The sequence below is a fragment of the Dermacentor silvarum genome, chromosome 1 (assembly GCF_013339745.2).
Source record: "Dermacentor silvarum isolate Dsil-2018 chromosome 1, BIME_Dsil_1.4, whole genome shotgun sequence".
Lineage (NCBI taxonomy): Eukaryota > Metazoa > Arthropoda > Arachnida > Ixodida > Ixodidae > Dermacentor > Dermacentor silvarum.
The window spans coordinates 426,590,438-426,608,736 of NC_051154.1; the positions used below are offsets into that span (position 1 = coordinate 426,590,438).

Consider the following 18,299-nt stretch of genomic DNA (forward strand, 5'->3'; position numbering starts at 1 on the left):
TACAATGAAAGGAAATAATCCTCACATAATATGGTCTAGCAACAGTAAAATCGGAAGGCTCTGAGCGCGTCAGATATCACGGCACTTGATTTTAACTTGGTCTTCCGATGCATGGCTCTATTCAATAAAGGAAAAGAAATGGAGAGAGGGGGGAGGAAATGGGACAATTGTTTGACATTCTCAAAACTCTTACACTTATTGTGTTGATGTTTAGTTTAGCCGTCCTCAACGGTTCCCGCGCCACTTGACATTCACGCACCAGCTTACCCTCTCGTCATGGATTTTCTCAGTGCCTACTTGCGGCTAATGAAATGTTTATGTGTAAAGATTTACATTCCGCTCCTAAGTGAGCTTCGACTTCACCTGACAACTTCTTTTGTTAAACTTCGAGCGTTTTGTACCCGAGAGCTGCCTAAACAAACGAAAGTGTCACGAAATTGGTGACGAACTTTAAGAAAAAATCCGCGCAGAAACTCCACGGGAGTTGTCTAAGTATGCGTAACCATTGTGCCACTTGCCCATCTCCGCGCAGCGCGGTGCCATTATAAATCTTATCAAAATTGATCCCACCAGCACAAACATTTATCAACGTTTACACGACGCAAAACATTCAGAAAAAAGGTTTTTAGGGTTATGGGGATTCAGTGTCACTGTGAAGTAACTCAGCGCTTCTATAATTACATTTAGAGCTTACAACGACTGCAACTGTAAGCCAACCATCATATCCTGATTTCGCCGCTGGCAAAAATTATCCGAAAAAGCATTTTTAGAATTCATAAGTAATCGTGAGAACTTTTTTTCTACATACACTAATACCACAACTAATTATTCCTTAAGAGCTAGGAACTTTATTAAGGTAAAAACCAGAACAAATTACGGCAATCAGCTTTTAGTGTGGCAAATTCCTAATTTACTTAATGATGAGCATGCTTTATTTAATATTATGCAAGATTCCTCAACCATTTCAGTATTCAGAATGAAATCGAAACTGTATTTTCTCGACAATTGACTCACGTTTTTTTTTTTTTTAAATTGATTTTCCTGCTTTCCAACTGATATGTTGTCATGTGCTGCAATACTTTTTTTTCCATTTGGCTTTGGCCTTTCTGTACCTAGTTTTTTCATTTGCATTATTTATACTTATTGTACTGTATTGACCTATTCAATGTTTAATTGCATCATTTGTATATGTACAAGTATGTATATATGTCTGTATTAGGTGTACATTTGTATCCATATTTTTGCACTGTTATCTGCCGTGCTCGTGGCGCCAGGAGCCTAGTCAGGCGTGCATAGTCTCGCCTTTTGCTCCGGCGCCATGACAATCTTGTATTGTCAAAATCATAATAAACTTCAAACTTCAAACTTCAAAGATAGCGCAGAAATCGGAAAGAATGCATTGTCTTTTGCATGCGCAGCTACTCGCGCACCAATAGCGAACCACGTGGTTTCTATCAACTCCTTTTACGCACATGTTGAACTACCATCGCTATGCGCTCAGCATCCTCGACGCGTGTGAGTCATCTTATCGGGAGCCAAAGCAACGATGAAGACTGCCGCAGTGTTATGAACAGCTCGGCACAAGTCAGACCCTCGTGATCATCGTGATATACCAACCGGGTGTGCGACGTAACTTATGCCAAACTTTAAAAATATACTAGTAAACCTCAGACAAATGAGGCCGACCCGTACTGCTCGTAATCCTATTTTTCAGGCTTTTTCTAAAGTGCCATCACTTTTCTAATTAATTATGGTAATTTATGCAACATCTTAGATGTTCGATTTAGGGCATATGTCGTATTTGAAAAGTTGTAGAGCGTGCATCGAGGAAGTGCTTTTTATGACGTTATATTTTGTGAGATTTTTTTTGGGACTCTGAAGGAAGTTCTCGAAATATAAAAATGACGTCTTTCCGTTGCGGCTCGTCTGTACGACAGCCCTCTCAATCATCTTTAGGAAGAACAAAGCCTGCGTGCCAATCGCAAAAAAAAAACGATTCATCGCGGTTTCCAGCGTAAGTCAGCACCTTCCTTATGAGACCATAGACCTTTTTTTTTCTTGTCGACGATTTATTAGCTTAAGAAAATGAATCTCAAAAACACGACTCCACCTTTTTGAATTAGATTTAACTGTTCAAAACGGACAATTTCTTGGCGCTTCCACATTTGAGCATAGCGACGGGAAAGTTAGCTCTGCCATCCAAGATTTTTTTTTTTAGGATCAATGAGATTGAAACTCTGAATGCAAAATTTTACGCCTCCTTTTCTTTTCCCAAAATTGAATTTCAACTGTTTTATTTTTGTGGTTTTGGTAGAATTTTAATTTTCCTAAAATCATGCAGGCTCTCCAATCTCTATTTTTCGATTTTAATTACCTATTATAAAATTCTGACTTCTTATTTTACACTTTAATTTAACCTACCCGATTCTTGGCCAATCCCCCAGAATGGGTACGTGCCAGTACATCACGAGGTTCTACATCTACATGTGCCTTCCTTATGAATATCGAAATCCGCCACGGTCCTGAATAAGAACTAGGCCGGCACTAAACACGAATGCAAACTCTCTCCTCGGGTTTTTGTGCTTGTTTTTTACAACGGGCATGAAATCTTCGTTCTTTAGAAATATGTTCGCGGGCACTGCAACCCAGACTAACTTGTGCACAATGACGTCATGTTTTTCATATGTTGCGGGCTTTCGTCGGAGCTGGCAAGAACCAAGAAAGACGTCTGCGTGCGTGCGTGCGTGCGTGTGTGTGTGTGTGTGCGTGCGTGTGTGTGTGTGTGTGTGTGTGTGTGTGTGTGTGTGTGTGTGTGTGTGTGTGTGTGTGTGTGTGTGTGTGTGTGGGTGTGTGTGTGTGTGTGTGTGTGTGTGTGTGTGTGTGTGTGGTGTGTGTGTGTGTGTGTGTGTGTGTGTGTGTGTGTGTGTGTGTGTGTGTGTGTGTGTGTGTGTGTGTGTGTGTGTGTGTGTGTGTGTGTGTGTGTGTGTGTGTGTGTGTGTGTGTGTGTGTGTGTGTGTGTGTGTGTGTGTGTGTGTGTGTGTGTGTGTGTGTGTGTGTGTGTGTGTGTGTGTGTGTGTGTGTGTGTGTGTGTGTGTGTGTGTGTGTGTGTGTGGCCTGCGATAAAGTTATTGAGAACCTCAACCAGTAAAAGACTTTACGGGTACGTTTGAATATTCGTATGCAAGCTAGGTGACGTCAATAACCTGGCAAGAAAACAAGAGTTCGTGGTTAGCAGTCTTAAAGCTGTGCGAGCGTAGATTTATCAAAGCCAAGTCAGCATATGAGGACCATGGGAAGAAAATTTGTAGACGAATAAAGACGGGTTGGGTCGCAGAGGGCAGGCACAACCAAGTCATGACCGGCCGTTCACCAATATCCTCGAAAAAAGAAAGTGCACAATCACGGCATTGTACCATTATTAACCTATGGCGCTAATTACTTGTAAGATAATAAACAAACTTGACAACAAAATAAGGGCTTCGCAACGAGCGAGGGAACCAAAATGATAGGCACAACGTTAAGAGACACGAAGACATCTGTATGGATTAGAAAGCAAACGGGTGTGGCCAATATTCTATAGTTGAGGTTAAGAGGAAGATATGGAGTTGCGTGAATCAAGTAATCTGCGCATCAGATAATTTGTGGACTATTAGAGTAACAAAATGGTTATCGAAGGAAAGTAAATGCACTCGATGACAGCAGAGAATCAGGTGGCTTGATGTGAGTAGAACATTTCCAGGTATACAATGTAGCCAGCTGACACAAAAAGTGGTTATTCGAGACAGCCTTCGTTTTGCCGTGCAATCATCATAGAAACTTACTAAATAATCAACAAATCAATAATTTATTCACTGTGCCGAGGAAGAACACTGAGGTCAGAGTGCTGGTGCACAGAGAAACAAACACAGAAAAGGTATAAATATAAAACAACTAGAAAAAAACAAAACAAATACGAACTGAATAAACAGCTGCTGCATAATGAGCAAGAATACCGCAATAACATACAATTGCGATACGGAGTACGTATACGGAAGAGAAGAGAAACTATGAGAGGACAGGAGAGGAGTGCTTTTAGAAAGAAGGCTCACGAGAAAGTGCGAAGCTCCGAATAGAAAGAAGACAACATGTTTTGAAAGATATCGACATGGAGAAAATGACAGTTATACTGACTTTGCACTCCGTGGGGAGGCGAGTGTCTGCTGAAACAGGCAGGAACATCGAAGTGTCTATGTTCCCTGGTAATCTTCCGCAGAAACCGCTGTGAACCAGTAGATCCGACCACGTAATAATTGCATGGATGATTTTGCATAAAACGAGGACGTCGGTTCGTTACGTCCACAGCTAAGTGACGGAAGCGTAGGATAATCATTCAAACATGAAAAGTTATTGGTCAGAAAGGTCAGAAAACGATGTTTACATATATATATATATATATATATATATATATATATATATATATATACTCATGAACTTTTTGTGTACACGTTCGATTATTATGATATATGAACCGTTTGTGCGATTTCACGCCGCTGAGGCGTATTCAAGTAATAGGAGGCATATGGATGTGAACAACTTGAGGATGAAAACTGGGGTACGCAATTCTCTTGTAAGTCTTCAGACGGAACCGAGCGTGCGCAGGCCTCCTGAGGGTACGTTCTTAGAGTAGGCAGAATAATAATAATAATAATAATAATAATTGTAATAATAATAATTGTAATAATAATAATAATAATAATTTTATGTTTCGGTGTGCGTTAAAGAACCCGAGGCGGCCAAAATTAATGCAGAGCCGCACTGTGGCGTCTCTCATAACCCATTTAGGGCTATGGGACGGTGAGCGTCATCAGTCATTATTTTGTACATGTGGCAATAATTAACACAGAAAATCACTTCGTGATCATTGAATAGGACGGTCACTCAATCGAAACACGAGCGTTATGATCTGTCGAGTTGCACAACTGTGAAGGGGCAAGAGCGTGACATCCTTGTTCCCAAATGAAGCCGCCATTTTTGTTGAGGTTCTATATAGGGCGGCGGCGAGAAAGCGGCGTTGCAACTGGTGCGAGTAAGAGAACTGCACCTTTTATGCACTGTTCGCTTTTATATAACGGCGTTTCTTCAAGGGCATAGTTTTGTATATCTACTACAACGCCGCACATCTGTTATTGGGCACTGTTATGAAGTAACGTGAAGAAAAAAATGTCTAAATTCTCTGAAAGTGCGCACTACATGAGCAAGCATACATTACATGAGCGACAAGCAAAACCACGCTTAGTATGATGAGCAGAGACATCAGCTTCCCAAATTGACGGAGTATTGTGCTTTTCTGAGCACACATCACTTCTCCAACACTCACTGCAGAGGACATCATCCCGGGCCACACAATCACCATGTCGTCTTACGCCGGCAAGCTGGTTTCCTGGGACAACTTCTACTTGTCGTCAACAGGCCTGGTGAGCGCCAGTTTGATTACCCTAAATACGCACCACAGCGAACGTACAGGATGATATTCTTCGTAGTGTTAAGCTATATTCGTCCCTTTCATCGTCATATAAGCAAGCACTTCCCAACAACCCAATGCAACATAAAGGTCGCATGCGACCTGTTCGCCATCTGCAGCCGAAAAAAAATCCAGAGCCCTTCCACCCTGTGAAGAGGGAAGTCCAGCGAAGCAAGCGCTAGCGGCTTCATTTCGTTTTCGCGCCCATTCGCGCTTCTGTGCACGTTGGCGCTCCGTCAATATCTGTTCTTCCTCCGAGCGAAACGCGTCCGTCCCATAGCGAGTCCAAAAGGCAACTGCTGATAACAGCGCTCGCGCGATCTCTACGTCACGAGACAAAGGGGCACAACGATTGGTGGGATGTGCCGCCGCCAAGTATAGCGACATTTGTAAAACAGGCATCGGTGGTCGCAAGGGGTATAACAATGGGCCATCCGTCATCCGTTTTGACACCTGTGCTAAGGCGCTTTATACATAAAGCAATATATATCCGCCGCCCGTATATATATATATATATATATATATATATATCCGTCACCCGTAGTCCATAGGTACAATAGACCAAAAAATTGCGGACCAAGGGATCTGACAAAAAGTTTAATATCTCCGCAGCCTCAAAACGCGGCCTGGTATTCCCATTTCCAGCCTCTACTGGTATATGCGAAGAACATTGTGATGTACGGTTTTACTGGCTACTTTCGAAGGTTGCTCGGATATTTAGCGTGGTCCGTAAACTTATTTGGTCGATAGTACGGGTCATTGCACTTGGACCCTTTCTGCACTATCACCATGATCGGCCCACATTGTTGGTGTAGGTCGCCGGAGGCGACCTGCGAGATCCTATCCATGTACTACAGCTTCGCTGTAAAAAACACAATTGTGAAAAAATGAATACTCCATCTCAAGTACACTGGCGCAACCCAGACAAGAGTAAAAGAAGAAAACGTGCTCAGCGCAACATGTATTTGCTAGGATAGGATAGTCTTACGATCCTCGCAATGCACCGAGGCCGTTGCCATGCCAACAATATCATCATCCTCAGAACTTCGCGAAAAGACGAGATGTAAAGAAGGGCAAGACATGAACAGCGCTGTCTCGCCTTTCCCAACGCTGCGGGGCTGTAGGGCTGTTGGAAGACTCGCACTGGAGGCGCACGAAAAAACGAAGGACAAGGAGCCATAGTCTGGGCATCCTTCGAATTGTAGGAGGCTCGGAAAATCTGCTTCGATAGACTACTGCGAAAACTAAACGAAAATTGGTGAGTGCCTAGCTTATTTAGGTACTTGTATAGCAAAAAAATGTTTAATCACAGCGAAGCAAAAGACGAGGGAATGGAACTAACCAATAAATATTACACTAGTGAGGTGGACAGTGGCAGGGAAAATGGTGCGAAAATTAAAGAAAGAGATGCAGGAACAGTGTACTGGATATGTGCAACGGAGAGGGAGCCAACTACGAAACAATATTTAAACAATAACAGTGAAATCAGAAAGCAAAAGTTTTATGATAATTCATAGGGCAGTGCCCTACTGTTCGAAGCCAGATCAGGGTGTCTGAGAACACGTAGTTATAGAAGAAACTGTTCAGATGAAGACGATTCGTGCAGAGCGTGTGGAAACGATGCAGAAATCATTGAGCATATTCTGCTCGAATGTCGAAGTATCTAGCCAGCTATAAAGGTTGCAGCAGTTGACAGAGACGTTAGGTTTTAGAAACAGCAGGGGTAGAGTGATGTGTGGACTGATAAAAGAGGATCGGCACATTGGTCGCGCAACGGAAGGAACAACACGCAATGACGTAAATTTTTTACTCTTAATAATGTAGTTAGGTCATAGAAGCATTTAAGGTTCTAAATGCACTAGAAAGATTCGAAGAACCAGCTTGGTGGCAGGATTCATGACTCCGTTTCCAAAGGGTTTCTCATTTCTTCATCATCCTAATCAACGTCGTCAACAGGCATCAGAAGAAAAAAACAATTATGAGCACTGAAATAGCAGTGCACCGCTCTAACGTTCATCGCCGGATCAGGGTCTCTGAGCGAGATAAAATGAGGTGTCTATCCGCTGCTGCCACCGCCGCTGTTGTTGCTGTCGTCCTCGTCGTCGTCGTCGTCGTCTTGTCGAATAGCTCATATACCGAAAATAAAATAGCTACGTGTCCGATGGTGGGATCGAACTTTGGTCTCCCAGCCCCACAGCCGCGATGCTCTAATCATTCGCCCGCATACTTCGCGGGTACCTACGCCAGATATATAGCTCTTTGAGACTACTGATACGAGCGTCACTTCGCGTTGCACGTGTGCGTGAACGCATGTGCCTGCACTTGAGCTTGATGATGATGACCTTAGCATCATTGGCACATACCCGCTCTGGGGGATCGGTCAGCAGTCTGGAAGATTTTAGATATGTGTTAAGGCAATGAATTTAGAAACCAATAAGCAATCAACCAACTATAGTTTGAGTCTATGAGCACGGTGGACAATCTGCCCGTACTCACGAAACTTCTTTGTATGACTACCATCTGTGATAGCGATTATTGTGAAAGTGAGATGATCGTCGCGGTGATCGGCAATCTCGGAGAGAACTTGCGTAAAAAAATTTCGTGAATACCGACGCCCTGAAGCTTGTGTTTTCCCTATGCTTCATTTCCTTAATTATGAGGTACGTGGATACAGTGAGAAATAAAATGAAACTAAAGCTCAAGTGTTTCCCTTTCAGCTTTACAACTTCATGTATATAGACCGTTTTCCGCGATAGTATCACTGCCAAATTTAACATATTTAAAGCGCAAAACAATCTGCTTATATTGCAATTCAGAGTCCATCTTATAGTGCTAGGCCGTACTTCAAAAAATGCGCAATCCTACTTTTTGGTTCAAGTCCTTGATTCGCTCTGATCTGGCGCTAATACCAGGTAAGTTAAACTAACGACACAAATTTCCACTCAGCAGGTGCTTGAAAACGTTAGCGTGCTTCATCAGTTTCTTTTTTTTCTCATTTGTTTTTAGTTTCTACTTTTTCCTTAGCCATCAATTTTGCATTGAAGCTCGCCATTTTCCCACATCAAACAACGAATGAAATACAACAAAATGCAGCGGTAACTTTGTCGCCATGTAAGCCAAATTTTGGAGAGACAGAGAGAGGTCATAACGGAAAGGCAGGGAGGTTAACCAGGTGGAGCCCGGTAGGGTACCCTGCACTGGGGAAGGGGAAAGGGGATTGAAAGAGGATGGAAAGAGTAAAAGGGAGAGAGAAGTTCACACCCATGCACAATTACACAGTCAAGTGTTCATCGCAGAGTTCCGTCACAGGTGGCCATGCAGGCCACTGAGTACACCTCAAAAAACGCAGCAGCGCCTTTGTAGCCCTGCATATAGCAGACGCACGAGGCCACGGGCCCAAGATCTTCCGAAGGGCACTCCTCTCATATTCGTATCTGGGGCAGTCACATTAGAGATGTCTGGTGGTTTCCTCAACACCACATGCGCTGCAGTTGACACTGTCCGCCATTCCAATTACGAATAAATGGGCATTTCTAAAACAAACTCCTATTCGCAGGCGGCACAGTAATGTTTCTTCTCGTCATTAAAACCCGGCAAAAGTGTAATTGCATCTGTGGGTCCATGGCATATAGGCGCCATTTGGTAGAAACCGGTGTATTCCATTTTCTTAGAGCTAATATGGGCTAGACTGCTGAGGGGCGATGCTGCATCCATTTTCGACAATGGTATCGAGATTCTTTCACATTCTTCATGTGCCTCACGGGCAACTTTGATGCACATTCATTGCCAATGATGTTGCAGTGCCCAGGTAGCCCCTGAAATACAATGTCGTGGCCCCTGTCCACCGTTTTATTGTAGCGTAATCGTATCTCTGATACCAATTGTTCATGCGAGCTGCGGCGCTGAGCTGATAAGAGTGACTGTAGGGCTGCCTTCGAGTCACAGAATACAGCCCATTGATTTGGTGACTGTTCGTGCACATAAAGAACTGCGCTATGGGGGGGGCGGCAATTTCAGACCCTGTCGATGTTGTTACGTGGCTGATCTTGAACTTCTTGCAGAATGATGTCGACGGAATAACTACCGCACCAGTAGAGCTTGTCAGAGTCCAAAAGCCATCTGTATAAATGTGAAATCGACCAAAGTAGGAATCATGCAATAGATGTAGAGCGGCTTGATTCAGGACACAAGTAGGTAATTAAGCCGGACTTCTTTGCAACTCCTGGAATGGAAAGCCGCACTTGTGGCTGCCGGAGACACTACAAAGGGCAAGGTGATCTTGCTGCAGGCGTGAAGTCTGATGGAAGAGAGGATCGGTAGGAGGTTACAATGCCCAAAAGAAGCTGCATCTGGTCTAGTTTCCGAGAGAAAAACAAGGTGTCGAGTCTGTAGTCGCGAAAGGTGTCGAAGATTATTTCTAAAGGTGTCTTTGACGACATACGTACTGACGGGATGTTCCCTGGTGATGGCAATTGTTGTGGCTGTTGAAGCGCATCGCGGTAGGCCAAGACAAGTTCTAAGTGCTTCAGCTTGCATGCTCTCAAGCACTCTGAGGTTTGTGCTCCGGGCACTTGACAACACCGGAGTTCTGTAACGCAAGAAACCCATGAAGAGCGCTTTGCACAGTTGCAGCATCGAACGCACCGACGGTCCGCATGCTTTTCCGGCGATGGCGTTGAAAAGGTGACTGATCGAGAGGAGTCGCTTCCTTAGGTAGGATACAAGTAAAATACATGGGGGATCCAGGAGAGCTCGCTGTCGACAGCGACCGCTAAAAATTGGTGGGTTCGTTTCTACGAGAATGAGTGGCCAATAATAGACACAGGGTATTCAGCTATCGATTTTGACGTGAAGGCGACTAATGCGCATTTTTCGGTTGAAACGCCTAGGCCTTGTCCCTGAAGATAAGTAGACGTCATCATTGCAGGCTTTTGTAACCTTGCGCGAACCTGCGGGCGAGTTACTCCGGAAGCCCAGATGCAGATGTCATCTGCGTAAATTAGCCGACTGACAGACTGTGGCAGTAATTCCGCTAGCCCAATCAGAGTCAGGTTGAACAAAACTGGGCTTAAAATGCCACCTTGTGGAACCCCACGGCTGGTATAGGGGTCGGTAGTTTGACTATTCTCGGTGAATACAAAGAAGCTCCTTTGAGTCAGGGAAGTGCACTATACCGTAGCAGCTGCCACTCGTAACGCAGTGCGCCGAAATCGAATAAGAAAGATGCTGACTTTAGTGAAAGCTGGAGGTGTTTGCCTGCATGACGGTCTGGCATGCAACTCCACATGTTGAATTAACAATGAGAAATATGATAGGTGCAATGATAAAAAAAACACAAATGGCACCTACAGCCCTTAACACGCATACACACACATAAAAACTATACACAAGCTCTCATTGAGACCTTAAATTTACAAAAGCACTTTTGCTGCGCGCAAAGGCGAGGTGGTGATTCTTGAAAGGCCAAGAATGTTCCGCAATTTCGTGCTGGAGTCATGGTAAAAATGCAGTGCAGCCTTTAGAGATTGAATGAATCAATTCTGGAGTTTTACGTGCCAAAACCACGATTTCATTATGAGGCACGCCGTAGTGGGGGACTCGCGCAAATTTCGACCACCTGGGGATCTTGAACGTGCCCCCAATCCACACGACACGGGTGGTTTTGCATTTCGTCCCCATCAAAATGCGGGCTCCGTGGCCAGGATTTGATCCCGCGACCTCGTGCTCAGCAGCACAACACCACAGCCGCTAAGCCATGCACCGTGGCGGGTTCCTTCGGAGATTGGCTGTGTAACGAGAAACGGAGGCAGTGATATTAAGTATGCTGCGAATAATCAGGAACATCACATATGGAACGCACGGACGAGTGTGACCACTAATGTGTGCATTTGAAGTAGTTCATGAAGGCCACGTTGAGCTTTATTGGGTGAAGGCATTCATGATCTCGCCTGATGCGGCCTCGCAGCATGTGAAACTCGCAAAGTGTGTCCTTTTTATGAAGGGGTTCGTGCTGAAGGTTCGCATTACGCCAAAAGACAGACATCACAAAGCTTCGAACGCTACGCTACAGTAGATACCAGCGTGACCGCGACTTTTCCCGAAAACTGGTCTTCAATTGACTCCGTCGCACTTCTGTGTGCGGCTGCGACAGCGCGGTCAGTATGAACGTTGCCTTGTATGCCAGAATGGGCGGGCAACCATTGCGGCGCAACGTTGGGATCTAGTTAGCTAGATATATTGTTGTTGACGAGCTGTTTCTGAGGAAAACTTGTGCAAATGCTCCAACTGTGGCTCGCGCAGGCTATTACGGAGACCTCACTTGTGAACAGCAACCAGACGCTGTGGGACACCGTAGTGCCTGAAAGCGGTCCCCTCACCTGGATAAGGTCCGCTATAGCCACCCGCCTGGCTCTCACGAGTGAGGAGTGGGTCGACATCATCGGCAGGGACAACAGCGGCACGTGAGTAGAACGCCACGTCGCTTTCTCGTAGCTTGAAAGTCACACAACTCGGCGTCGGCTGCACAGCTTGCAGGCTGTAGGCGCTCAAAATATTAATAATAACTAGATACGTGTTTAAACAGCATTTCACGTCTTGATGCAATTAGTTCAACAATTTAAAAGCTAGGAAATCCCTGACGCCCGCCAGACTCGGGCCATATCTCGCAATGCATGGCAAAGGTGTCCTATATCTACCATATCAGAACCTTGTAAATAAATTAAATTATGGAGTTTTACGCTCCAAAACCACCGTGTGATCATGAGGCACGCGGTAGTGTGGGACTCCGTATTAATTTCGACTACCTGGGTTTTTTTAACGTGCACCTAAATCAAAGTACACGGATGTTTTCGCATTTCGCCCCCATCGAAATGCGGCCGCCGTGGCCGGGATTCGATTGGCAGTGAAACCACCAGCTGAAAAGGTGAACGCAATTTGAATGGTTTGATTTTGTATTGTATTTTTCGCATTAATTAGGCTCAGTTCAATTATTGGGTGCTTGAGGTGTTCTACGTCAATTTTACGTCATCACGGAAAACTTGAATACCAAGATTCACGGTGCTCTGCGTGAAGGTGGAAAGTACAAGCTCCGCGCTAGTGACTCTTTCCTGAGCATGCGAGTGCGCTACATGCGTGTGTTCCTTTTTTTTTCGCTTGGTTTGCCACGCGGCATAACATCATAATGGGGTTAAATATAAGCATCCAGGCCCGTTTCATGGAGGTACTGCAACAGCGACTTATAAAATGCGTTGTCCATAATCCATCTATCATAGTCTTGTACTTGATCACTCTTCAATTTCACGACTTTGAGAACACTTTCTCGAATTGTCTTTGTCCCAAGACACGTCCAAAGTAGATGGTGGGCATCCGCTGCAGACGCAGGAGCCGAGCACTTCGGACACTGGACAATGTTTTCGTACGATTGACCCCACGCACAAGTGACAGCTGGTGTAAGGGCCGCCCCGGCCCGATGTCTCCAGAGAGAGACTTCGTCCACCCGAGAAAGATTGTGGGGAAGGGAGCAGACACGCGGGGGGATGAGGGCACGCGTGTCACACCGGAGGATGGATTTTCGGGCAATGAAAACAGAGCGGGGGGCAGAGGGAAGGGAAAGAGGAGGAGTTACGGGTGTCGAGGAAGAGTGAGCAATGCGATCCACAAGGTTATTGTTGTGGTCATGACCACGTACCTGCACCCAGTGGACAGAAACGTTCACACGCGTAGAATTTTTAATTTTGTGTATCTGCTCACAAATACGCAATATTTTAGTTACTTGTTTGAGATGCTTAACTGCGCCGAGGATGTCAGTAAAAATGTGGGCTTCATTGATGTTAGGCAAGTTGACAAGGGTTAAAAGCAGCTTAAATAATAAGGGGTCTGTAAATCATGTTGCATAGTTGCGAGTGGATTATATCTCAGGGTGTGTCAGACTTGAGAATGCTACTTGTCCTCCTCTTGAGTTAACAGCCGCGTCCGTGTATATCACACAGCGTCCCGTAGGTACGGTCGTTTCAGTCGTTGCAATCGGTTGAACACCGCCGTAGCTTTGTAGTCTTGTTATTGGTTAGGGATGTATACTTCCATGGTGGCAGATTGTACAAGTTCGTAGTCATGGCACAATATCCACAGAAATAGGAAGGGAGCGCGGCGACTGTCGGTATGTGGCATCTTTTGAGCTTTCTTGCTTGGAGTCGCTGCTGAACGAGCTCAGAAATGGTGTTAAGCTGTGCGTGCTCTTCTAGCATTGGTATAGGTGTTAAACGAGGGAAGGCCTGTAATTGCTCTCATTGCACTTCTGTTGATTACCTCAATTTTGTCCCACTGTTGAGCAATCAACCTTAGGAACTGCGCTTGATATATGATGTCAGGCTGCAGGAGGCAGCGCGCCACGTCAGTGCGAGCCCCACCACTCTGTGGCGCAACTCTGCGAATCAGGTGAACTGTTTCCGCTGATGTCTTGCTTATCTTCTTGATCCACTTCACGCTAGACCCCGACTGCTGAACTTCCAGGCCAAGAATCCGCAGCTCTTTAATCTAAGGAATCAGCGATGAACCAATCTTGAGATGGGAGTCGCTATCGGATACTTTCTGCCCGGTTTGTTGGCAACGTGCACATAGCGATATTTCTGTGTCGATAAACATGGTGTTTCAGCGAACACTTTCAAAAATTCTTAAAGGTTGTCTGTGGTAGAAAGCACAATTCTAGTTCATGAGCTGGTATACTCGAAGAGGCGGACATTACTTGCACAATAAATTGAAATGCATAATCGAATAATTAACAGAAATTCACTAATTCAGATTTTAACTAATTACCTGATGGCCCATATTGCAATTTACAAATTGTAGCCGTGGAGTTCACAAGGCGGATCCACTTGGAACGAATTCTCGGGATGACACCAGTTTCGAGATATCAATTCCCGAACTTTGCGGAGAAATGCATTGGCGTTCCAGTTAGGTTCATAACAAAACGTCGCTTTTTGCATTCAAGCACAAAATTAACTGGAACGCCAATGCACGTTGGCGGAAACCGTAAACGTGAGCGGCCTGTATGGTGCTGCCACCTGGTGGCGCAGAGCGCAAACAGACAAAAACAGCTAATATTGCAGTAACAAAGTGTATTTCACTTCGCTGCTGACGTAAGTTTTGGCAGCAACATGATTACGCCACTGCCGAAAATTTACACCAGCAGTGAAGTAGAAATCACTTGGTTACTGCAATATTAGCAGTTTTTGTCGGTTTGAGCTCCGCGCAACCAGGTGGCAGCACCATACAGGCCGCTCACGTTTACTGTTCCGCCATCACGCCCTAACGCCCAGTCCGCCCGCGTTTACCCGATTACCGGACAAGCTAAACCTCTCTATTGTATCATTCCGATGGAATTGCGATGGAACACCTCTGAGATCTGCTGCGCACGTTGTCTTGTTCCGCAGCTGAGACGCACGTAACAGCGAACGCCAAGATCGACCGGATTCGCTTTGAACTTGGCTAGCGTTAACTTGCGTCAATCCAGTTCGCTGCAGCGGCGGCGTGGGTAAATACAAAAACTGGCCGGAGCATCAGCTTCTCCTCAGTGCACGGTTGCTTGGAACCCACGTGATGGCGTTCGGCCAATGGAGGCACGATCGGCGTTTATAAATCAGACGCGCAACTCTGCTACCTTTTGTAGCATATACAGTAACTCTAGTATCGGCTATATATGGGCTTTAGTATCGGCATGGGACCGAGCGTCCCATGGGAAGTATAGGGAGTTTCCAGCCCATGGTTTACGTACAGTCTGTTTCACACTTAGGGGAAATCTCGGAGCGCATTGCATGGCGATGCCGTGAGCGCTGGAGTCGGGTGCCGGCAGCAGTTCGCGCAGGCGCAGATACTCGAAGCGCGTTATCTTGAACTGCGTCGACTTCTACGGCGGCGCGCGCTGGCCGCATAGTCGGGAAGCGTGCTACTGTCAAGGGCAGTGCACGGATTTCATCGTTACTGCGGGAACTGAGCCGATATTCTTAACTAAACGGTGTGCGACGCCAACCTCTGAGCCTTCACTGGTGATAATGTGGTTCTACAAATTTCTTTTGGCAGCATCCTTCGATTCTTCTTTCGAAAGGCCTGGGTACAGAGTGTGTGCACGTGTATTTGTTCACTGTGTGTGCTACCGTAATATGCAGCTACAAGAGGCACCAAAATCTGCGCGCAACGTTCTCGGTCTTTATTTGACGCGAAAGGAAAACAAAGCACTCAACAATAATAACTATGCGGGTCAAACAATGATGAAACAAACGGATACGAATAAAGGAATGTATTAGGTTAAGACAATGAGCTGGAAGTCATTCTTCTCGACAATAGTTCATTAAAACAGACAGGTGTTCGTCGTGTTTGGCCCGCATAGTTATTATTGTTGAGTGCTTTGTTTTCATTTCGCGTCAAATAAAGACCGAGAACGTTGCGCGCACATTTGGGTGTCTCTTTCTTGTCGCTTCGTATTACGGTAGCACACACAGTGAATAAATATACGTGCACGCACTCAGTACACCGGCCTTTCGAAAAAACAAACAAATTATGCTGTCAAAAGAAGTTTGTATAACCCCATTATCGCCAATGAAGGCTCAGAGGTTGGCGTCGCACACCGTTTAGTTAAGAATATCAGCTCAGTTCCCGCAGTAACGATGAAATCCGTGCACTGCCCCTGACAGTAGCGCGCGCCGCCGTAGCAGTGAACGCGGTACAAGATAACGCGCCTCGAGCGTCAGCGCCTGCGCATGCTGCTGCCGGCACCCGACTCCAGCGCTCGCCGCATCGCGATGCAATGCGCTCCGAGATTTCCCCTAAGTGTGAAACAGACTGTACATACCTTTCCAGCTGGAGAGCGGGTGCTGCATCACTAAACAGTGCTTTTACACACTTCTTCGCTTATACCTCGATTAATGAAACGTGTTCCCATTTGAACATGTGAATGTCATAAAGCAGATATTCTGAGTACACCGCTCCATACCGCCAACAACAAAGCTCCATTTATCTAACCGGCTTTCATCTGCGAGATTATGACTGTGGACATGGAACCCAACTCTGACTTTACTCTGCTTCTCTCGTCCCGATAAACTGTGCAGGTGCAACAATCAAATACTGGTGCTGGATTACAAGCTTTTCGTCCCTGGAACGCCCATCGTGGACGGAACGCTTTGGCTTTATGAACAACTTCCGTAAGTTCCTGTTATAACGTTTGAAGTTCTTGTTTTTAAAGAAGGCGCCAGTGTTTTGCTATTTTCCCGTGATCCCTGATATGGCAGGGACATCTGTGTTGAGAACGATTCTTTCTTTTGGGTTTATCACGGAGTAAAAATTTTTCTAAGCTTCCTCGTGGAATGTTTCTGGTCGTGTTTTTCCGCGCGTGAAAGACGCCTGCGAATACACGCTAAGTGCCTCAAGCGGCCAGTCGCGCGGCAATTTTGCGTGTATTCGCCGGCTTCTTTCACGCTCGGAAAAATCCTTACTTGCAGCACATATTGAGCAACAGAAAGCTGTATCGGGAGTTTTCCATGTTACTCTGCAAGTTTTTCATTGACACTTTTCATATAGTTATAATATTTGAGAAGTTGAATAATTAATTACGACTAATTATGTAATTAGGCGGAATACAAAAAATAATTTCAGTATCTCTAAGCGACGGCAAACAACATTACCTTAGTTTTGTCCAGCTACGTGGCATTTTCATATCTTTAAATCTTGGTGCATGATAGTTGGGACACCCTGTATTCGCAGTGCACACAGACTATAGGTGGCGCCCTAGATGATCCATGATGGCGGACAGAGAGAGTATCAGAATTCTCGACTGCGCGTCCACGTCGTAGCCCCCCGGGCTTTTTTCTAATCCTGCTCGTAACACACCGAACGTATTATTTTTAGAGTTTATTCTCATCGGCTGGGGAAATACCGCCGCCTTTTACAAAAGCAGCTATCTCAGTAAGAGATTATGGCGCACCTTGAACCAGTACGAAAAAAGTATCTGGTGTCTAATCGAAGGCGAAGAGATTTTCAACGCTGGCCATCTAATTTGTTGCGACGTCAAGACACTGCAGTGATCACGCTGTTACAATTCAAGGACTGTGTGTGCAGACGTGAAATTTGGCCAGCTTGTGCTACAATATTTATATTTTCATTGGTCACATAATTGCTGTTGCAGACAGGTAAACTCTTGGACTAGCGAACACGTCATGAAAGGATAATCTAAGCAGACTGGACAAATGTTCACTTATGGTTATATTTTTAAATAAATGAAGCAGATCAATATATGCATTACACAACCATGGAGACATGCGCATATACATAGTGCTCTTTCATACGGACGTAGGTTCAACGGAACCTCCTGATGAAGCCGAAGTTACATCCCCTTAAGTTCACAGATGTGTCGATAATACGCTGTTCGTCAAGTTATCGTGGAATATGATGCGCCTCAAGTGATGGCCCGCGAAGTGTTATGCATCAACGCAAATATATTGAACGTTCACACGATCGACATCACTCTACGGACAAGTGAGGACGGTGTCATCCCCAGGGTGGACTCCCTCCGGGTCCTAGGTATGACGATCCAATCGAACGGCTCCAATAACCTGACGGTGTCTAAACTAGCCAAGAAAACGGACAATGCCATCACATTCATACGGAGAGTTGCCAACCGGCAGCAGGGTCTTGGAGAGGACAATCTTGCGAGACTGGTGCACGCCTTTGTGATGTGTCATTTTGCCTACGTGGCGGCCATGCACAAATTGGCAAATGTTCGAGGGGAACAAGCTCAACACGTTGATCAGAA

General features: G+C 45.4%; 1 protein-coding gene across 1 annotated transcript in view; it reads left to right on the top strand.

The window, feature by feature from the left end:
• LOC119447932 (putative phospholipase B-like 2) overlaps positions 1-18,299 on the top strand; it is a 39,388-nt gene that overhangs the window by 14,819 nt on the left and 6,270 nt on the right. The window contains exons 5-7 of the mRNA XM_037711516.2: positions 5,362-5,453; positions 11,801-11,961; positions 16,600-16,692. Of these exons, the coding sequence (XP_037567444.2) occupies positions 5,362-5,453; positions 11,801-11,961; positions 16,600-16,692 (346 nt within the window). The remainder of the gene's footprint in view (positions 1-5,361; positions 5,454-11,800; positions 11,962-16,599; positions 16,693-18,299) is intronic.